The 23,399-nt window shown below is 44.4% G+C and overlaps 1 protein-coding gene across 3 annotated transcripts in view; it reads left to right on the plus strand.

The window, feature by feature from the left end:
• Positions 1-23,399, plus strand: part of mle (dosage compensation regulator mle) — a 126,787-nt gene that overhangs the window by 99,149 nt on the left and 4,239 nt on the right. For all 3 annotated transcript variants that reach the window (XM_050196377.3, XM_050196378.3, XM_050196379.3), the window contains 4 exons: positions 6,021-6,119; positions 9,020-9,190; positions 12,692-12,807; positions 21,915-22,127. In XM_050196377.3, the coding sequence (XP_050052334.1) occupies positions 6,021-6,119; positions 9,020-9,190; positions 12,692-12,807; positions 21,915-22,127 (599 nt within the window). The remainder of the gene's footprint in view (positions 1-6,020; positions 6,120-9,019; positions 9,191-12,691; positions 12,808-21,914; positions 22,128-23,399) is intronic.

Consider the following 23,399-nt stretch of genomic DNA (forward strand, 5'->3'; position numbering starts at 1 on the left):
CATGTACTACTTATGAATCTTTATAGGGATTTTAAGGGGAATTTGACTTACTTTGTTATGTCCATTATTTCGTTAAGCAGTAGACTTCCATTAATTTCGGCCACGATGGGACCAAGAAATATGATCAAATTATCCGGCAGGTCGAATTAAAAGGGTCCTTAACCACTTTTTATTAAAGTTGAGCTATGCATTTGAAGTTAAAATAGACTATATTTCAGAAATACTTTGCCAGAAAATGAATGAGGAGAAAGGGAACAAGTAATTCAATGCATTCACCAGATGCAGAGTTATTGACAATTACAGGTTGCGTATGGTCCCGTTGGCGGTGCTCCTATTCCTTCTTCAATAATGCCTTGCACTGCAAAGGCTATGGCTGAGTAGGGTGCTCCCACAATGCTCCGCCTACTAAATGTCGCCGTGGCGCGCAGTTCAAATTTAATTTTGGATGTTCACGTAGATGCCACTACTTCCGTAGACGCACCAAATGCGGTTGTCCTCAGAGCGCAGTAGTGCACTCGGCCAGCGGAATCGTTGCTGCTCCAAGTGGTGGCTGCGGTATCTATACTACGTAGCAGACCACAGCTACACGCAGCTGTAGTGTATATGTGCAGTGTTTGCTTTGTGCACAATAGGGCTGGAGAGCGCACTCGCACTGAATGCTCCAGTCTGGCTGTGCTACGTGGTGCGGACCAGCTTTGTTGCTACATGGGGCAGACCAGCTTTGTCTTGCACCAGCTTGAGCAGTGGCTAGTAGCCACATTCAACTTGTGTATATTGAAGCGCTATCAGGAGTGAGGGCACGCTGGCAACTGCGTATGTTGTCTGACCTTAAGTTTCGCGGGGTTCGAGGCTAGTTGAGAGTTTGAAACCAGCCAAAATTAGCATGACTCGATGGCTACGACACCGATAAGCAGGCTGGCCAAAGTTTAATCCCTATGCAGGTGTCCGCGGCCGAGCGTGAGCAGACGATAGTCAGCTTCTTCCGGAAGTATGTAATTCTTATTGAAATTTGAAAGCAAATTTTCATTTACTTCAGCCTTTTTATTAAACTGCATCAATAAACATATGCATTAACAGTGGGAAGAAGCGCACTGATCCAAACACCATTCTTATTTGACTTAAGCTATTAGCCAATAGTAGCCCCGTGTGGAAATCTGCTATATTACGAAATAAAGCAGCCCAAAATGAGTGAGCAGCACAGGCTTCTGTTGAATAGAGCGTTTGAGAAGAAGGTGACTTCGTGGTCTACTTGCAAGCCCCACGCGCTGCGCATGACTGCAGAATTTCGCTGAGATGTTCACTGCAGCATATGCTATTCGTGACTGTTCTTTTTTTCACTGAGCCCGATGGGTGGTAAAGTGCCAAAACACATTGCTGATTCATTTGGCAGTATTTACCCGATTCTAATGTCTCCCCAAATAAAACGCAGGTCTGCTTTCTGTGTGTCCAAAGCAGAAAACTAGCGTAGAAATGGCCCTGGACACGTATGCTTTAGGTGCTAGTGAAAGCGCGCGAGGTTGTGCCAAGAAGGATAGTGGCTCTTCATGAGTGCTGTCTTCCTGCGTTGTGGGAGATATGTGGTTCTCCTCCGTACTCTTGGGGACAAAGGAACGACAACACAGTAGTGCAAACAGTCACAAGGGCATTTATTGCACCTTTCATAGATCAATGCCTGCTAGCCGAGTTGCTATCCCCAAAACATGCCGATGGGCGCGCGACAAATCTAGAAGTCCGACTTACCGCGACCGCATTGCGAGCGAATATGTTCGCCCCATGCTGGGTCCCAACGCCTGGTCGTTCGCGTGTACAGTCACGCCAACGGTGTCCAAGGCGGCCACGCGAGACGGTCTCGCAGAAGCATGGTCGGCGCGGCACGTCCGTCGCGCTCGCTTCCCGAACCCAAAAAAGGGCAAGCGCCTTCCTTTCGGCGCCCAAGTAACCTCGCCTGTCGGCGGCGTTAACAGCGCAACACTAGCGCCATCTCTCGCACTGCGCTTCAACCACTCCGAGCGCCGCGGGCGCCAGGCCACGCGGCGGGCGAAGCCGCCCTGCAGGAGACGCGCTATGCGGGAAAAACATCAGGGGACGCGCGAGAGTCGCGCATCCCCACAGCGTGAGCAAAGGGTAAGAAGGGGAGGCAAACGGGGAGGGAGTGGGGGGCAGGTTGGCGTGCATATCCTTTTCTAGTGTGGCTGTTGCTGTGCATGGCTGTCAGCGTGGCTGAGCGCCTACCCATGCACCCTGTTTTAGAGGTAATCTGCCACTGAGCGAGCCAAGCTGGTGTGGCATGGTGCGCTGTCTTCCTGCGCATTTAGTGCTGGAGGTTGCGCAATCTCAAGTGTCTGAGACGAGTTGAAGCGAAAGGCAGACTGGCTGCCAGCGTGTTTTATGATAGTGTCATCGCAGTGCGGGCAACACCATCAGCCACAAGGGCAGAATGAACATGAAAGCGTGACTGGGTTCGCTTTGTACCGCCAATGTGAAGATATTGTCGGCACGGCAGGAAATCGTATGTTCCGTCTCCGACTGTAAAGTTCAACAAAATAATTTTTTCTCATTCTAATTTGCTTTTTTTTTTCTGATTGCCCGATAATTCGTCGAATTTTGCAGTCCCTTCCGTGCAAGGAAAATCTAATGGAGACTGTAGTTATTTCCACAAAAGACTGAATTACAGTATAATGAAATTTCTATGTAATGAAGCAAATTGCCAAGTTTACAAATTTTGTTATATCAAGGTTTAAATCAAGTGTGTCTACCAACTGGGAAAACTGGGAATTCTCAGGGAATTTGTGCTTCTATCAGGGAAATTAGCTGTAATTTTATTGAAAGGGAATGAAAGTCGCGTTAATGCTGGCTCCAGCAACAAAGTAATCGCAACGAGACGTCATTGACGCCGTGTTGTCGGTTCGAGGTATTGCCAGAGTACAGTTAACGACCAATTTTCCAGACATGACCGATAATTTGCGCGGCTTCGCGGCACCATGACGTATCCCATAGAGTCCATGTAAATTGCCCTCACTGCAGGTCCAAAATGGCATTAATCAAAGCAACCACCGCCGCCATTTTTATTATCTTGCCGCCTCGAACCGGCGCTCGCACGCAGATCTATTGGCAGCCGTAGCCACCACCACGGCAACGCTAGGCCTAGCTGCTTCTACATTCGCTATTAAGCTTCTTGCCGTGCGGTGCCGTGTTTTTCATTGAAAGAATTCGGTGCTGTCAGCAATGGCACTGACTGTGCCTTTGTAATCCTAGCGATTGGCTTTGAAGCTCGGAAAGCACAGCACGTTTCGTAATGCCAGTCTCTGGAAGTTAGCTTCGCCTCAGTACAGGAATGTTACGTGGTGAAGCATAAGCATGGGACTGGGCAATTGTCACGGGGCACAGTATGTATTCCTAAGCTATACATGCGTGCACCCCCGTCTCCTGTTACAGTGCAAGCACCGATATGCCTAATAAGTGTACTGGCAGGCCTTAAGGGCAGTTAAAGACATGCATTAATTTTTTCAGACTGCCCGATTTTTCGGACGTTTTCGTGGCCCCTAGTGAGTCCAAAAAATCGGAAGTTGACTGTACAACTGACCTAGAGGATGCTTCAAATGCTCCATGGGGCGAACGCGTGGCAGAAGAAGGATGAGAACAAGAAAGGACTGATGCACTGAGGAATGAATGGGAAAGGAAGCGTCCTATCGCCTTTTTTAAGGAGCTTGAGCTCAAAAAACTGAAACCCAACACTGAGATGTTGTGCACAGACTTAAAGTTTCTCAGGACAGTTGAGGTTGACTTTCCAGCGGCTGAGAGAGAATCTTAGTTGTGAAAAAGCTCAGGCCTCATATTGATAAGCTTGCTTTCAGTTGATAAAAATAGCTCCTATTCAAAAATATTTACTTCTGTATGCATCTCCTTTTCATTTGTATTTGAAAAGGTTCAACTCAATTTGGAATGGGCATTACCATTCTTTTTGAATATACTTTATTCGCTGTGAATTTTACTAACACCTTCCTTCTGTTTTCTTTTTGAATAAAATAGATATTACTCCTTACTATTCAAATTGGATTTAGTCATTTTTTGTTTCAACATGCTTAATAGACAGTGACAGCATTGGGCAACATGGTGTCAGCTCGACTTGACATAAAACAAAGTTTTGGCTCATTCAGGGAATTGTGTAAAGGTGCTCAGGGAAAACCGGGAAAACTCAGGGAATTTGGAAATGTCAACTTAGTAGACACCCTGTAACTGTATAGGCTATGCATTTGAGGTGTACAGTGCAACAAACATTGCAGAAACTGTCAGCAAATGCAGTGAAATCTGGATGTAACAAATCTTACGGGATCGCTGAAGATCATTCATTATTTTGAAATACTGTTGTATCAAAAATACTTAAATTGGCATTTAATTTTTAACAAGAGGAATTGACTACATTTGCAAGCAATCCATCCTCAAATGCGTTTATGCCGATGACAGACTATGCGATAGGAGTGAGAATGTGCATTTATGTGGAGTCGTCATTGCCTGGTGTGTACACAGCTTGTACAGACCTCAAACCTGTTAACACTACATGAGTGTGTGCTGGCCGTACATTCATGCCTTTTGCTAACAGTCACTGATTAAGATTATGCGCCACAGTTCTGAGCATGTGCCACTTTTGGTAGTAAGAAAAATTATGCTGCAGGGTAACAGCAATCGTGACACAATTTTTGAATGCGCGTTGACTCTCACACAGGAACCATGCAGCGGCATGTTTTTTCAGAGTGTAGGTAACAACATGCCTTTGAACCATTATGCCTGCTACCTGTAAGCTTGCTGATAATGGCAGTGTTTCTCAGCACTTACGTTGTTCCCATTCTGAAAGCTCTACATGCTCTGTCGCTGTGCATCATTGCAAAACACTGCTAAAGCCCTGAAGCTTCCATGAATTTCATCTTTTTCTTGTGTTATTCGGTGACTTGCTAATTGATCTCTGGTTTATGTCGCATTTTAACTTGTAAGCAAATTCTTGTTTCTCCTTAATTCATAAAAATTGTTGCAACTGTGAATAATGCAATGGGTGCGATCTCGCGATTCGCAGTGCTGTGTTGCAGGCCGCTGTTACTGCAGGCGTATAGATAGGGCTGGTACAGGTATGTTATCACAGCTGTCAAGGAAGATTTGCTGCTGAAGGTGGCGTGCCTATATTTCCATGGCCTCACAAGTCCAAATTTGTTATTTTGAGCTGCTTCTAGTACTCCCTAATACTGCTTGTTATTTTGAAATTTTCGGTGTTTTCAAATTCGTAGTACATACTGAAATATTTTTATGTTAAAACCGTACGCTTTTGGCTGGGTATATTTCAAATTTTAGTTTATCTGAAAAACTTCAGAATTATTAATGTGAAGTTCGTAGTAATGAGATTTCACTTAACATGAAAGGCATGTTAAGGCATTTCAATTTGCATGCTAATGTCCAACTCGCTGACTGCATTGCAATGGATGATTAGTTAGTTGCCTGCTTGGTCATTATTAGTGAAATGTTCAGATGTGTACAGTAGGGAAAAGCATGTCTGGTTCATTTGAAGGTGCGCCTCACGCTGCTTCCTCGCTACGAAGGAAGCTGCGACACTTTCATCATTCTGTAGATGTTTCGTATGAGTTCACTAAGGTCAGTTTCCGTGTATATTAAGAAAAAAAAAAAAGAGGCTGACAGATTATATGGTAAATAAAAGCATGATGCAAAACACTTTTCATCATTGTTTTCATTAATCATTTAAAAAATTGAATCTCCTGTGAACTCTGAATCAAGGATGCTATAGTGTATTTAATATTTAAAAAAAAAAGTTTGGCTGAAATTTTTTTCATGAGTTAGGGGTTGCACCAGTTAACCTTGTAAAGAGTGCATTTGCGAGAATTCTGGGGTACCTTTTTTTACCTTGAGTTAGCTTTATTTTTTTTTTTAAATGCTAAACTTCTCTGTATTTTCATGGTGTTAAAGTATTTGATTGTGGAGTCTCATAAGCGTATGCACTTCTGTCATGATTTTTATAGAATCAGATCAAGGAGCTGTTGATGAGTGCTGGGTTTCCTGAGGTGTCAGTGGCACCAGAAGCATACAACTTCAATGGTGTCGACCCCAAACTTGATGTGGTAAGTTTGTTATGCAGAACTTTTTGAAGAGCTTCAATTTAGATAGAAACCACCAAGCTGTTGGTCCACTGTTATTCTGTTGCTTTGTTCCTCGCATGCTGATTTTCGCATGCTGTTTGGTGCGTGCAGACTGCAAGCGGTCTGCATGCACCAAACATTCTTAAGCAGACGCCCCATTTAATTTCTTTCATCACTTTCCGCACGTCCATGAAAAAAAAAAGCTACAACCAAACTTGCCTTGGCTTTATTATTTGTAACCCGCCGTGGTTGCTCAGTGGCTATGGTGTTGGGCTGCTGAGCACGAGGTCGCGGGAACGAATCCCGGCCACGGCGGCCGCATTTCGATGGGGGCGAAATGCGAAAACACCCGTGTGCTTAGATTTAGGTGCACGTTAAAGAACCCCAGGTGGTCAAAATTTCCGGAGTCCTCCACTACGGCGTGCCTCATAATCAGAAAGTGGTTTTGGCACGTAAAACCCCAAATATTATTATTATTTATTATTTGTAGGCTTTATAATGGTTGTGGTCAACAACAACAAGAAAGATGCCTTTCGATTCTTCTCGTTTGCACTTGTGGGCATGCAACAAATCGCGAGCGGCAACAATATTGGCCACGTTTACACTGGTACGTTAGAAGTGTACCCTTTCATACGCCTGCGCTTGTAACACAGCTAAGATATTCGCACACCCGTAGCAGAAGCGTGCCGTATTAAGATGATAGTGAAGACAAATGCCACACTTTCCGCAGCATGCCCGTCATGGGTTTCTATGTCACTGGCAGCTAAGCGCGCCCATCTCTGTTTCTGTCCCCTCAAAGTGGTCTTGGCTACGTTATGGCCGCAAACTTGCCGATAGTAACGATATTATTCATTACTTATACGGAAGAAATTGTTTCAATGCACGTTGCTGAGTAGATAAGATGCGGACTGCCGTTTCAGAAAATTTTGTTAATGTGGAATTGCTGTCAAAAAAATTTTTTTTGTTGTTGCAAGATATGAAATGCATTGACTCCTATGGGTGTTCACCAGGGATCCGAAAATATTTCATTGCGGTGAGAATTCTAAAGTCTGGCTGTAGGTTGTAACCAATTTTCGTTTTTAGTGCAGATAGAGTTACGCTTGAAAATGATGATTAGGTATTGCTGCCTTTGCATGCACACACCAGAATTGCATTTTGAAGTAACTTATAATGCAGAGTTTTAGATTTCTGCATTGAAATGTTCTGTGGCTGCAGTGATTGCTCTGCATCAGACCTATTGAGATTACCTAAATGTTTGGTAGCCAGTAGGGTCCAGAAATGAGTGTTTCTCAGTGGCAACTGACCTTTCAGTTTTTTTTGCTGGCAGATGTGTTCTTGTGTTTTGCTGTTGTTAAAGATTTCAACTAATTGTGACTTCACTTTTGAGTTTGAATTCTGAATAAGCGTGGCTCATATATGCTCATAAAACCATGCATTTGTGATGGCTTTGTGAAATTATTAAAAATAGGGAATTTTAAGTAAAATGACCATCTTACTGACAAAATGTTTTAGCAGTGGTGGGCATTAATACTTATGGGACGTGTGCCTCTACTGTTAATATTCAATTACTATATTTTTTAAATAATTACTTTAGTATGTATGTTGTAACTTTTTTATTAAGGGAAGCAAGCACTCAAAGCATAATCTCTTGCTAGAAATTCGGTACCCTGCAACAGTAGTGAAATTTTATTAGCCACTATATTGACAATTATCAAATATGCCATTTCTGATCTAAAAACTATTTGCCTTAAGTTCTCCATTTTTAATACTCAGAGGCAGCTGTTAAAAAGCTCCTCACCAGGCCCCATAGCATATTTTGGTTATACGCTGGAAGTTACGTGTCCTCTAGAGAGCATTCCGCCACAAAAATTTTTCATGTCTGCTAACTAGTAGCCGGGATAGGAATATTTTAATGCAGCGAACCCATGATTTCAGCAGGCAGGCTCCACTGCCAAGCGAGACGCTCACTCCACTCGCCCCGTCTAGGTCTAGCCTCCGCAAGCGAAATTCCTTCCCTGCGTTCACCCATACCGGACCTCGAGGATCGTGTGACGCAGACGTCACAGGCCCCGGCTTCATGTTTTTTTTCTCCTCGCATTTTTTTTTCTTTTCCTTTTTTTCCCTCTTTTTTCTCTGGCGCTGCGCACTTTCGCTGACAGCGTTGCGCGGCCTCTTGTGATTCTCATTTCGCCCAGCGCACGATATTGCACAATGTGCGCAAGGACATATGACTAGAGGTATAATTCAGTGCTACACGAATACTGAGGCAGAACAAGCGGATTGCAGAGCATGATCACGCTCTGGAACACGGTAGAAAATGGCAGTGTTTCAGTACCTGCGCACATGACTGCACGACCATGGGAACAAGCAGACGAAGCGGAAGTACATCTCTTTGTTTGGTGGGAAGTAAAAAAAAAAATGCAGTTTATGTGTTTAATTATTTCTCTAACCTTCAATTTGTCAATTCAAGCAACAGATCACACAAATAACAGATGTTGCCTTGGATAATTCTCGAAGTCTCGTGTCACCACGAGCGTTGTCACACTGCGGACATGAGTACGTAGGCACAGGGACCCAAGTACGTCACTGTCCGGCTTGGAGCACGATCGCCACAAGGGAAAGGGGAAACGGTGTTTGGATTGAAATTTGAGACCTTTCCACGGCATGTAGCGATGTAATACTTTGCAGACACAATCATTAGCACGCATTGTATGCTCTGCACTTGTCAGCTCAAAATGGCCAGACCTGGTGAGGGGCCCTTCAATAAAACACTGATTCTTCATTCATTCTTCTTTATTCATGAATGAATAAAACATTCATTCATGCATTCATTCTGGTTGTGACAGTAAGTCACATTGTTGACTTATTTCCGCTTGCTGCAGATGGTGGCTCTGCTGGTGCTTGGCCATTACCCGAACATTTGCTATCACAAAGAAAAGCGTAAAGTGCTCACTACTGACAACAGGTCAGCCCTCATCCACAAGACTTCAGTCAACTGCACCAATCTGCCAGCATCCAAGTTCCCAAGCCCATTTTTTGTCTTCGGTGAAAAGGTGAGCTTTGGTAAAAATGCAGGCATGGGCTCATTCTTGCAAGTTAATTGTGAGCGCCCATTTTGAGGTAGCACTGCAAGGTCTGACTACTTATAAAGCAACTTCTAGCACATGTCAGTGATACAAAGCTGTGGCTTGCTGCTAGGTGAAACATCGTAGGGAAAGTGAAATGTAAGAGAAGGAGCTGCCAGAATTCAAATTGGAAATATCTTTTGTTAGCTTGTACAGTTGACTTCCGTTATTTTGACCCTGATGGGACTGCCGAAATTGATCGAATTATTCAGTGGGTCGAATTCAATTTGTAGCATTTGCCTGATTTCTTCACGCCCTGAATCAAACACGCTCCCCCTTTTTATGCATCCAAAGTAGAAAACTAAACTGGAAATAAAATTAGTGTTCCTAAGCAAAGTAGAAAACAAATGTGTGCTCGATTTCTTGGCAAGAAAAATTACCAAGGGTCTGCTATACGAAGCAAGACTGCAAGTCGGCCTAGTTGGAACAGATTCATCTTAAAACTTATTGTGCGCAAACAAACAGGGACGAAAAATAGAAGAAACACAAGGACGAGTGCTCGTCCTTGTGTTTCTTCTATTCTTCGTCCCTGTTTGTTTGCGCACAATAAGTTTTAAGATGAGTCTGCTATACGTTTCACAATGGCAACTTGTTTTCTAAGGTGAGTTTCACCACAATACAGCAATGTTGTGCGGTAAAGCATATGCATGCCGCGAAAGCAATTTTGGTTGTGTGATTTCGCGATGCAGGCAATTTCTGCCCAATTTTCTTGAAAATATAAAGGTACACATTAGAATTAGGTAAATATCGTAATCAGACATTGTGAGCTGCTGTTATTGCTTAAAAATCTTTCTAGGGCAGGCCAAAAATAGGTGTTAGCGATAGATGATGTGTGTTCAATGCATATGTCCCCCAAGATCCACCAAGACATGCTGCAACTAAAGGGGTCGCATCAAGATAGGGGTCACATGCGTGCATGCTGACTGGCAAGTTTGAATTATCCGTCAAAGGCCAATTTTAGTATCGCAATAACCAAAGTGTAGGCCCGTAGAAATGCATGGGCACTGGCTGGGACTTCAGGTCAGGATCAAAGTAATCGAAAAATTGAATTTACTGGATTCGAGTTAATGGAAGTCTACTGTATTTTTTAGCATGCTATTCGCATGAAATATTGCGAAAATGAAAGCAACTTCGAAAGTGATTGCTGTTCATACATATGCTTGCCTTTGGCCTAGAAAGTTCATGGCCCCGATTTTCCAGCAACGCTTTTCATGCTATTCCTTTTCACGTCTTTCCCGCTTCCTCAGTGGTCAAAGTGATGCTCAGCACGCATTACCAGTGGGATCAGCTGGCCATGAACGATGGATGGCATAGAATTGAGCGGATAGAATTACAAAATAGTGGCTTGTATCTCTCACCACTTTCATGCTACAGCTTTATGAAATCTTCACAAGCGACTACTAGATCAACCAGGCTTCACTAGTTGCGATTTCAAGGAGGCACTGGCGACATGGTTGACGACTATGCCAGTGGCATATCAAAACAAAAATATTTCTATTTTCGCTTGACTTAGTGGGGAAATTAGCACATGTATGTCTGAATTATCGGTGTCTGAATTACAGGTCGGTGACTGTACAGTTTTTTCCCCAATTACCTCTTTATTATGCTGGTAGCAAAACTACAAGCCTTAAGTGCACGTTAAAGGACACCTGGTGGTCCAAATTTCGGGAGTCCCCCACTACAGTGTGCCTCATAATCAGAAAGTGGTTTTGGCATGTAAAACCCCATAATACGTCTTCCAGCTGTTGGATCCCGTGTAAACAAAGTGCGCAAGGTGCACGTGATCGACAATAGTAGCCACCCTCCACAGCAGCTTCACTGCAATACTCGCCAGCCCATCTCACGTGAAAACACTCGTGCACTTGGGTTTCGTATTCCGGTACCTGCAAATCTCCTCCCGGGTCGTCTCACGCCGCATTCACAGCCATCGCCACCTACCTTGTTGCGATAAACACCTTCTTCCCCTATCTGTTTCACAGCATGTGGTGCTGTTGGAAGTGTGCCGTTGGCTCAGTGTCTGGCCACTAGATCCCATGTAAAGAAGAAAAGGCACGAGGCATGCACGATCCAGAACAGTAGCCACCTACCGCATCAACTTCCCTCCAATGCTTGCTGGATCACCTCAAGTGAAAACGCCAGCATGCACTCAGTTACTTATTCCAGTACCAGGACATCTCCCCCTGGGTCGTTGCGCACTGCATTCACAGCTATCGCCGCCAACCCTATTCCAATAAGCATCTTCACCTATCTGTTTTACAGCGCATGGGGCGTAGTGCCGTTGTAAGCGTACTACACACATTTAGTATGTGATAATCCAAACATGCTGCTGTTCCCTGCTGCAGGTGGCACGATGTGAGCATCAGGTTTTGCTACGGTGTCATCCGGCATCACCCACTGGCTCGATTTTGTTAAGGTTTCCCATCGCCTCCTTAAAACACTACCTAATAGGAAAACAGCAAAAAATATCCGGGGCCCCTGGTGCCCCACTAGCTCAATATGCGTCGGTGTCTGGTGCCGTATCGATTCGCGTGGCGCTTCACATTACATAAATGGCAACTACAGTTGGGTCTGTCAAATTTTTTAGTTACCGTACTTCAGACCATATGTCTTTTTGGTTAGCATGTTCTTTTTCTCATGTTTTTTCCCAAAATGTACGAACGAGGTGCTACTGTATTTTGGTGAAGAAAAATGTGGCAGCATTTGCTATAATTAGGTTAATAGTTAATGCAAATATGAACTTTTGGCCCAAAGTGAATACAGTTGTGGTCTTTGCATATAACCTTGACAGAAGAGGCAGAAGTTGAAAATATTTTTTAAAAATGGTGGGTGGGGTAACGCCTTACTTGCATAGATGGCAAGTTTATTTTCAGTGCTGTTATACAGATATTTTCATGCAAGAACATAAGTTCAGCATTTCTTTACTATGCTAGCAGTATGGCTTTTTTTTTGTACCCTCAGTAAAAAGAAAAGTGAAGGAATGTGCCTGTACCACCAATGTGGTATTGTGGCCGTAATGTTAATAGGGGTAACCAGGAAAAGCTACTCAAATTTTAAGTAAATTTTTACAGAACCTTTATTTGCAGACTTTTGCTCAGTGTCGTGGTTCACTATACTTGCATTTCGCGAGTTTTTTTCTTCATGAGAATAGAGCTCTCGATTGGCAGTGTGGTGACCCAGTGGTTCTTGGCTTGTCTTAGCTATGAGCTGGGTCACTGGCAATGCGACTCGCTCACCGAAACCGTTGATTGTACATTTTCAAATAGATATTCGTTCGTTCTGAATAATTTTAAAATTCTGAATACTGAAATTTGGTCCTAAACAAATACCGAATAATTAAGATTCAATTCTATATTAAACATTTTTAAATATTTGCCCAGCCACACTAAAAAGACATATCAATTTTATGGACATATTTTCATTTTATTGCAGATCCGTACAAGGGCAGTCTCCTGTAAGCAGATGTCGATGATATCACCCATACATATCTTGTTGTTTGGTTGCAAAAGAGTGGAATTGCTGAATGGTGTGGTCCAAGTCGACGGCTGGTAAGTCTTGATTCTGTTTGCCTTTGTCAGAGTTTATGCATGCCTATATTAATTTACATGCAGTTATACATAGCTAGCATGAGCTTGCAATGTTTCGGTTTTTGATGAGTTGTGTCATTGTGCTACAAGCAGTACACAAGCAATTTGTCTAAGCACTTTTCGGTGTTGCATGGTAGGTTCCTTGCTGTTATAACAGGTTTTTACCAGAATGATAAAAGATGAAGTGATGAAACGTTCTGCTTTTTGTTTTCCTGTATGTACAGATGAATCCTGCTACAAAGAAACTGATAGGGCATGTAAAGACTTTTTATTATCACAGAATTTTGTAGACGTGAAATTTACAAAACTATAAACATGTTGCATAGTGGCACAGAAAAAATTTTAATTCCAAAATGCTGCCGTATATTGCCAATTATAAGTTGATGCCGATTATAGGTCGACCCCCCCCCCCCCCCCCCCCCAACTTGTAACTCCTTCTAGGAAAAAAAAAGTTCACTCCGAACACAGCCTCAAGCTGCGACCCTAGCTCACCAATAAGTTTTTCAGAAGAGCAAGTCATGTAAAGAAACATTTGTTCATGAGCTATTGCCTACGACTCATCATCGCTTGAGAGAAGGACACAGTTGCGGTCATTGCCATCGTGTGAGCCACTGCTGCCTCTAGCTGTTGGAAGCGGTGCCGGCAGTACCGAGACCCCACACGTGGGAAACTCCGCGCGGACCATGTAGGTTGGTAGTTCATACCAGGCATCATTGACCCATTGCACCACTTTGCTCAAAGAAGCGCGCTTCAGCTGCCCTGTCGGTGTCTTCTGGTTTTCCTGTTGAGGCCATTCATTGTAGAATGTGCTGATGCGGTCTTTCAATGGCTTATTCAGTGCCACATCCAGTGGCTGAAGAATAGATGTTAGTCTGCCTGGCATGATGGCCAGCTCACATCCAGAGTCTGCTACCACTTTCTTCACTCTATCCTTGATGTGGCTGTGGAAAGAGTCCAAGATGAGCATGTTGCGAGGCTTCAGCAGTGCACCCGGACGCCTGCACCACATGGTACGAAACCATTTGAGGACAGTTTCATCGTTAAAAAACACCTTTTCCTTCATCCGCCCGATAACTCTGGGGGGAAACTTTTCTTTCGTTGCGATCGTTTTCCTTTTGAGCCGAAGAAATGGTGGTAGCTTGTGCCCGTCGGCCATACAGCACATGACAGTGAAATGGTTGTGCGTGTTACCCATTGTCAGCAGGCGAACCTGGTGCTCCCTTCTTCCGGACACGGTCCGCTTGATAGGCATGTCGAACCAAACAGGAGTCTGGTCGGTGTCGCCAATTTGATGCAGCAGGAATGAACTTTTTGCCCTCAGGTCACTGATGTAGCGTAGAAACTCGCACTGTTTTTCTTTGTACGCTTCGGGTAACCTTTGGCATACGGTCGTGCGTTGTCATAGGCTCAGGCCGTTCTGTTTCATGAAGTTTATGACACATTTCTTGGATACTTCGAACTCTGTTCGTGGGATGCACATATTCTGCCCGACAGTATGTGCTTTTGCTTCAATATCAGCGTAGCAAACACTCAGGCTCTTGCTTCTTTGGTTGTGAAGCCGATTTCGAACTGTCTCCTTAACGGCGGGGTAGTTTCCCGACTTTGGTCTGTGTAAGAAACGCCGTGTAGTAGTGCACGCAAAGACCTTGCTTCTTTGTTTTCTCTATTCCCTCATGCACTTTTCTGATGCATTGAACTTGCGCCCTGCTGCAGCATTGTTTTCCGACTGGTTAGAGGATCACTTGCCACTTGAAAGCAGCGCTGTACTGTTGCCAGGGTGGCGGCGCTATCTTGGCGTCTGTCGGGCAGCGACAGAAATTGCGCACACCACTGTTTGCCAGAGAAGCGAAATGCAGAAACGGCAAACAGGCATGCAGAAAGTGTAAAAACGCATGAAGACGCTTGTAGGTGCATATGACTGGTCACATGATTTAGTTCCCCGCGAAGTGTTGCCAGCAAACACAGACCTGCCAGCTTTTCCGTGGAATGCCCATGGTTTCTAAACAAAGCACTTCTATTGTGTGAAAACAAAATTATAGGGCGTATCGTAAGATAAATTCCTTTTTTTTAAGCAGCCCGCTTTCGCATCGTGTCTAATAGCTATTGCAGAATTATTCGTGCACGGCTTGCGATACTAACAGCAGCTCGATCGAAACAACTTTCAATCGCACATATAAATCGACTTTATGATTCCGCATATAGGTCGACTCCGATTATAGGTCGAGTCCCGAACTTTGGAAGATCATCTTATGAAAAAAAACTTGACTTGTACCATCTATGCTCGTTACAACGAACCCACATACAACAGACTTTCGGGTATAACGGATCACATTTCATTCAGCCTTAGTTTGTTCTACCTATTTTATTAATGCAACAAAGTTCGCTCTTAACGAACAAAACGAATTAACGAAATTTAATGAAATAAATAAATAAATTCGCTCACTGCTGCTGCGGCGCTTATCTTGCTTAATTTGTTATCGCAATCGATGTTTCGCCTTTTTATTGCGTGTTTTTTACTTTAGATGTTCGTCACTCACACTTTGCAATAATGTTGTTAGACATCACAACGAAAGTTTTGGAAGTGAGGCGTTTTGGATAAAACGGACATTTTCTGTCAGATTATCAGGGTCCATTGTAACGAGAGTCGACTGTAGTTGGCAATATACTATAATTTTTGGCTTGCTTGCGCTTCCTGGCAAACAGCGATGTCATGTGGTTTGAAGGTTAGGATCAGCACGTTGCAAGGCGTGGGACTTGGGGAAGGTGAATAATAACGCAAGGCATTTCGTTACAACACAAAAAATTATATTAAATCGGCACACAGACATTATACATATGAAAAGCTCAGTCAAACAGGAAAGGTTCTAAAATAATACTAGTCAGTCTCGCAAGTTCTCTGAGTGCTGTGCTAGTGGTGCTTGGTACGGTAGAACTGTCTCTGATGGGGTGATGGCTGACGCGAGAGGAATGAACAGCAGAACGGGCAGCAACCGTAGGCGGCCACCGTCTCTAATGGAAACCAACAGCAATCTTGAGCGCAAGACTGTAGTAAACTCGTACTGCTTTGACCCGATACGCTCTTTGTCCTGTACGTGGGTGCCCAATCTTCAGAACACCTTGTGTAAATGCAGTTTCAGCTGTCCCTGTGGGCCTGGTTGTGCCCACCCCACCCAGCCCAGCGGCATTGGAACAATCTCGTCTGACTGGAGTTCACTCTCACTGCCACGAACACTTTTTTGCTTGTACTGCATGATACCTTCGCTTCTGTTTCGTCATCCTGTCGTTGATGTCAGCTGCTCCGTTGTCTGCTATCTTTTATGCCTCGAATTCTGCCGTTTACTTCATCACATGTGACTTTAGCATTGCCAGGTGAACCATTGCAATGTCGGCAATCCAGAGATGAAACTCCACATTGTATCAAAGGTCTACATTACACGCATCACGCCGAAATGAAGCATAGTCTATGGTGGTGCTTTCACCGCCAATGTAGAAAAATAGCCGTGAACACTCCTGATTTCGTTATAGCTCATGCCTTTGGAAATGCCGACATAGAAGTCTACGTTGACGATCACAGTGGTGCCAGTACAGCGGTCACGTGCAGATGAATTCCAGTTCACTTAAAGGGCTCCTCACCAGGCCACATGGCAAATTTTGGTTATACAGTAAAACCTCATTATAACCAAGTTGAAGTAACTACTTCGTTATAACCATTAGTTCTTTGTAGCCACTATCCATTTCTGTCCACAATTAGCAAGCAAGAGAGGATGTACTCGCCACCAAATCTCATAGCAGCCCGCCACGCGAAAAATAAAACGGCCATCAAAAAAGACTGCAAGGAATTGCTACTTTATTGATGCCAAGCGGCTCATCACTGATCGATCAACATCACACCAGTTGGCGGCTCACTTCGCAGAAAAAAAGTCCTTGCGAGATTTTTGCCGTGTATTTTTCAGGTGAATGATGGCTTTTTCAGCTGCAACCGCTATTTCGAGTCCGTCCTCACCATCATTGTGAGCGCCAAAGAAGCGGTGCAGCAGGTCTGCCGCATTCAGTGCTTGTGCGGGCGTCAGTTTGTTGGGTTCGCCAATATTAGGCTCCGGGCGGTCGTTGACACATTCGACACTGTCGTCATTAGGCACCCCAGTTACCGCGCGCACAATTTCCACCTCCGTTAGCTCTTCTGTCGTCACCGCGTCAGCATCGGCACTGACGTACGTGCAGAAGGTGTCTCAGTCGGGCACAATGCCGGCGTCAAGGAGAGCGTCCCACGACACTAGGGCTTGGTCGACCGTGGCACCCTTATTGGCGGCAGCACCGAGATCTTCGCTGTAACTGCCGCTGCTGCCATCAAGTAAGGCATCCGAGAAGCAATTGGTGATTGTGCTTGCCGGTACAGCCATCCAAGCAGCCTGTAGCATCTCGATCGCCATGTACAAGTCGATCATATTGAGCAGAATCCGGTCGATCATGCTTGTTGTAGCCCGACTTAAAGTTTATGATAACTCCTTGGTCGAGGAGTTGCACAACTGCAGTGCAGTTTGGCAGCAAGAAGCGTAGCTCAATGTTTTTCAGCACATCGACAGTGTGGTGGGCCACACAGTTGTCCAGTACGAGGAATATCTTCCGGTTCAGCTTGCCCAGCCACTTGTCCCACTTCTGCAGCCATTGTGTGAGAATTTCTCTCGTCATCCAAACCTTACAGTTGGACACATAACTCACTCGGAGCTTTTGTTTGCCTTTGAAGCATCGTGGTTACACACTTTTGCCGACCATGGGGGCCGGCACCTTCTCCGACCCATCCACGTTAGCATAAAGCAACATGGTTACGTGGACCTTGTTCTGCTTACCGTCCTGGCAGCGTGCACCTTTGAGAGCCGAGGTTTTTTGTGGCAGCATCTTGTAGAACAGGGCTATCTCATCCGCATTGAACAAATCCTTGGCACTGTATTTTTCTAGCAGCTGTCCAACGTTTGTCTCCACCCACGCCACTGCAGCTTCGCGGTCCGCGGACTGCGCTTCCCCTCTGACAGCCCTGCTGATGATGATGTGGCGCTCCTTGAAATACTGCACCAGCCGACACTCGCCACAAAATTGGCGTGCCCCATGATGCGCGCGAAGTCCCTCGCTTTGCGCTGCAACAGTGCCCCACTCACAGGAGTGCCGCTTGCTCTTGCGACCAAAAACCACTTGAACACTGCCTTCTCTACAGCTTCTTTCTGTCGCCTTTTACGCCACGTGTGACAGCACTGGTGACAGCTTCATTGCTGCTCAAAATCGTTGACAGCGTGCTCAACGCTATACCGAAATCTTCGGCCACTTTTTTCTTCTTCACGCTGGACCCGACGACTTTCAGCATAGCCACCTTCTGCTCGATTGATACCGTTTTGCGCTTCCGTTTGCCGTCATCTATCTCCTCTCCGGCAGCGGGAACTCGCACGAATGAACCGATAGAAGCACTGATATTGGGCCTCTTCGATTTTCGGAGTTCTGGCAGCCAGATGGCAGCCATCTAGTTCTGCTCCTGATAGGAAGTCACGTGGGCTGGGATCCCAAGACAACCCAAACCTTCCCGAAGTTTGCAAAATTGAATGCCGGGACAGCTGGCCGAATGTAAACATGCTACCAGCATGGCAGTGCCTGGCTGCGCCCGGCGAGGTTGGTGCGCGCTCGGCGTAGTAGGCCAATTTATGCGTTGCCAGCTTGAAAATATATAGTTGCATTCAGGAATATGATCACTTTTGCGTGATTTCATGCGACTCGACACAGGACACACACTGGGCCAACCTTACCTTGTGCAGTGCAACAGATGGCCTGCAACGCGATACTGAAGTGCGGGAAGCTTAATGCAATGCCCATAGTTGCATTTCTTTCAATAAACAGCTTTCTCTAGCTCTCCAATATGAAGTGTTTTGTTCAATGGAAGATTAACGGGTGGTTAAAGAAATTGATGTCAGCATGTATGTTTCCAGGAAGTTTATGATTCTGCCACCCCCCCCCCCCCTTTTTTTTTTTGCCTCTGTATACGCTGAATCAGCGATTTGGATTCACCAGGCTTTAAAGGTGTTAAGCAGCTATGCGGGCCATTCTTTTCATGACTGTTGTAGTTTTCTTGTGTTTAAAACGGTCCTAATTGTCCATGATAGTTGACTGCCTAATCACTACAAGCGCCTTCCTAATTATACCAAAATAAATTCGTGCTGTAAATATGTGTCTGCATTTGTCTATTCAATATTCGATTCAGTATTTGGTACTTACTATTCACATTCGGATCTATTTGAAAAAGTTGATAATCGATTGCTTACCTCTAACATTTGCATGACGTATTGTGACAGCTTGAATTTTTCATTACCTTCAGATTGGCTGGTTACAAATACAGCATGATTCAAAACAACACAAGGAATGTAGTTTTCCTAGCATGAAAATGCACTTAGTCTACAAATTATCCCTAAATTCCTTTGTTCTTCTTGACATTCATGGTAGCAGAATTACCCTGTTGCAAAAACCAGCGTCTTCCAGTGCCTTCTAGTGTGAAACCAGCGCGTTTTTTGATACTGGATCGCACTGGGGACGCTGGCGCTCGTTGGGAGTCACTGGGACATCAGTGAGAATGCTGGATAAGAGCTGGGTCACACTGGACAGGACGCTGGTTTCACTGCCATGATGCTGGGGAGCACTGGTTTGTGCTGCACGCACGCTGGTTCTCGCTGCAGTTCGCTGGCTCACACTGGAAACTGCGCTGGTTGCGTTTGTGCCGCTCTGGTTTCAGTACGCAAGGAGGATAGCAGCTGCTGAATATTAAGTGCTTTATACAATTTCATAGCTTGGTACTAGTCTCTTGTCCTAAATAATGCTATATCTTGGGGCATTAAAGTATATTTCGTGTCGCAGCATGGAATAAAGGTGCATGAGCTGCCCTGTTTATGCATGCATATTTGATACTGAAATTGCTTTCGTTTTTTGCATTTTCCCTTTTGACTGGGCAGATAGCTACATTCTTGAATGAAACCATGCACGCGCAGAGGACACCTCGTTTTTTAGTAGTTTGTATGTAACCGGTGAGTGCAAGTTATTGCCATTGTCGCAGTGTTGTGGAGTCTTCACGAAACCCAGAAGTCGTTCAGATGTGTTCGAACAAACCTTGAGTTCAAAGCTGGCTGCTGATTGATATTATCGTACTGATAAAAAAAGCTGAGGCGATTCGTGTGCTTCCACTTTCCCTAGTATACTAAAAAATAATTGATAGAAGGTTCTGAGGCTCAAATACACACATTTTAGCATTCGCCACGTACCCGTGCTGAGATAGGTCCCTTCCACGGAAACCTAGGCCTAGCGTATCCGAGTCCGTCTACACACTATCAGCATGTCTGAGCTCGGGAATCAGCAAGTCTAACAAGGATAAATCACTCTATCTTTCAGCTTTTGCATCAGTGTTCTTAAAGGGCCTCTCACCAGGTCTGTTCATATTGAGCTGACAAGTGCAGAGCATACAATGCGTGCTAACAATCGTTTTTGCAAAGAATTATGTTGCTACGCGCCGCGGAAAGGTCTGAAATTTCAATGCGAACATCATTTCCCCTTTCCCTCGCGGTGACCGTGCTCCAAGTCGGACGGTGACGTACTTGTGTCCCTGCACCTACGTACTCGTATCCGCAGTGTGACGTCGCTCGTGGTGACGTGTGACTTCAAGAATTATTCAAGCTAGCATCTGTTATTTGTGTGATCTGTTGCTTTAATTGACGAATTGAAGTTTAGAGCAATAATAAAACACACAAACGGAATGTCTACATGTTTTTTGTTTTACTTCGCACCGAAGCAAGAGAGATGTACTTCTGCTTCGTCTGCTTGTTCCCACGGTCGTGCAGTCATGTGCGCAAGTACCAAAACTATGCCATTTTCTACCGTGTTCCAGCGCGGGATCATGCTCTGCGATTCGCTTGTTCTACCTCAGTATTCGTGTAGCACTGAATTATACCGCTGGTCAGGTGTCCTTATGCACAGCGGGCAAAATTGTGCGCTGTGCGAAACAAGACAATCACAACATCTTGCATGCAACGCCGTCGGCGGAAGTGCATAGCACCAATAAAAAAAAAAAAAAAAAGAAAGCGAGGAGAAAAAAATTAAGGCAAGGCCCGTGACGTATGCGTCACGCGATCCTCAAGGTCCGGTATGGGAGAACGCAGGGAAGGAATTTCGCTTGCGGAGGCTAGACGGGACAAGTGGAGAGAGTGTCTCGTTGGTCAGTGGAGCTCGCTTCCTGAAATCATGGGTTCGGGGGCACTGAAATATTTCTATCTCTGCTATTAATGAGCCGATTTAAAGATTTTTTTCGGCAGAACGCTCCCTAGAGGACACGTAACAACTTCCAGCATATAACCGAAGTTTGCTGTGTGGCCTGGTGAGGGGCCCTTTAAGAGGAAATATTGCACTGTTTGCGCCTTTCCTGCCCCCCCCCCCCTTTTTTTTGGTTGTTCGTTATGTTCTTGTCAAGGCGGCTTTTGCTGGCTTTTGTTGGTTCCAGAGTTAGTGTGGCCTCTACCATGGTCGTGGCTTGCTGTGGTTTCTTTGTGTTGGCAATGTCACTGAGCTCTGAGTTTGCTTAATGTTTCTGATAGTGGCACAAAAACACACACAGTGTGCTCACACTGGAGGCGAGCATCAAAGTTATTGATGACTTCGAGAGTGGTTGTGTCACTAAAGCAGCCTTTTCTTTTTGTTGCTACTAAATGACTATATTTAATTAATTTTTGTGCTACTAGCTCCAGTAAGTGGCTGTGTGCAAGCATAAGGTTTGTAAGAATCGGCTTTGTAATCAGATCTACTTCACCTATTATCTGCTCCTAGCAATAAAGCATCTGCCCCTTTCAAAAAAGCATCTTGCGTACCCTTGAGCTCAACCTCATGGTAAATGGAAATAGTGATAAGCAACTTATTTCCCTGGACTCTTGAGGTTCCATTTAAAGAGAATCCACTATATATATATATATATTTTAACGTGTTAAGTACTACCTAAGGTGTATTGCATTTGTATTCTGATTCAGTTTTTATTTTATTTATTTTTGTTGCTGTAGGATCAACCTGAAGATGGATCCCCAGGCTGTTGCCCATATAGTCTCTCTGCAACTGGCCGTGGACAGTGTCATTAATGATGTCGCCAATGACCCAGTGCTTCTAACACAACCTCCAGATGATATGGCTAGGATAATTGGCACTATCAAGAAGCTTTGTCGCTTTGACTCCATTGAAGTTGGCACAGAAGGTGCAGATGTCACTGAGTCATTTGGGTAAGCTTACATTGGAATATGGTTTCTTTCAGTGAAATTTTAACTAGGAAAATTAAGGTCAAAACTGCTTTTTCCTGATTTTCATCCCTTACATAATGGGAAGCTGGTATGAGAATTTCATGGTTGCATGTGCACTCATCTTTATTTTGAAATCCTTTCCAGCATACCTTTTTGGGCTCTCGTTATAATACAACTGACATTCTGGTACTCTAAATAAATAATCCATCAATTTAGCTTAGTATTCTTCCTTTGCATAACCTTAATACATGATTTAAGGTAAAAATTGGTTAAGTTAAAGGGATACTAAAGGCAAATACTAAGTCAACGTGGACTGTTTAAATGCCATTCCAGAAACCTCAAAATGCTTGTTTCGTGCCGGGAAAAGATTTAGTTTATGAGAAAATTGCATCTGAAGGATCCGAATACGTTACTCGAAATTCAAATCTCCCACCACCGAACAGGGGGAGTGGTGACAGTTGCTTACGCCATCACCACCCTTTGCTGCCGTCGGTGAGTAAAACGGCTCGACAGACGGTGGTACCGAGCCAAGACGGAGCGGAGCGGTGGATTCGCCGCTGCAGCTGCTTTTTGGTCAAATGGCGTAGACCGTTCGGGCATCCTGCAGCATCACATGGAAGCTGAATTCTCTGCTACTTGCAGTTTATGCGAGTTTCGCGAGCCAGCAAAACTAGCACAGCACTAAGCGATGATGAAGCTACCAAAACGCGAAAACATGGGCGACGAGGAGTTGACCAAATACGAAATCTTTTGACTGCCCGCGTCATTGTCAAGGGTAATTTCAATGAGTTCTCTTTTCTAAAAATGAAATAGGACTGGACAAGTAGCATTTTATTTCGTCTTATACTACAAGGATGTTTTTTTGCAATGAGTGGTTGAGTACTAGTGACAGAATTTAACTGAGGAGTGCTTTCTTCATCGGGCAAGTGCTTGAATGTCCCGGGGGAGTCTAATCATGTCCTGCATTTACCTCACTTTCTCGATTGTTAAGGCTCTGTTTGCAATGATATTGACACCTTAGAGATTTGTGAGCACTAATCTATCACTTTAGCGTGACTTAATATTTGCCTTTACTGTCCCTTTAAGTACAGTAAAGCTTGCTTGTAATAGCGCCTGTAGGAAATCTAGCCAAGTAAGAAATGAAAAAACAGGGCATTAATCATATGATATTATATGTCATGATTAATGCCGTGTTTTTCGGGCTGTAATCGATATAAATAGAAATTTTCTTTTGCATTGATAAAGCTTTTTTAT

Source organism: Dermacentor andersoni, chromosome 1 (assembly GCF_023375885.2).
Source record: "Dermacentor andersoni chromosome 1, qqDerAnde1_hic_scaffold, whole genome shotgun sequence".
Taxonomy (NCBI): Eukaryota; Metazoa; Arthropoda; class Arachnida; order Ixodida; family Ixodidae; genus Dermacentor; species Dermacentor andersoni.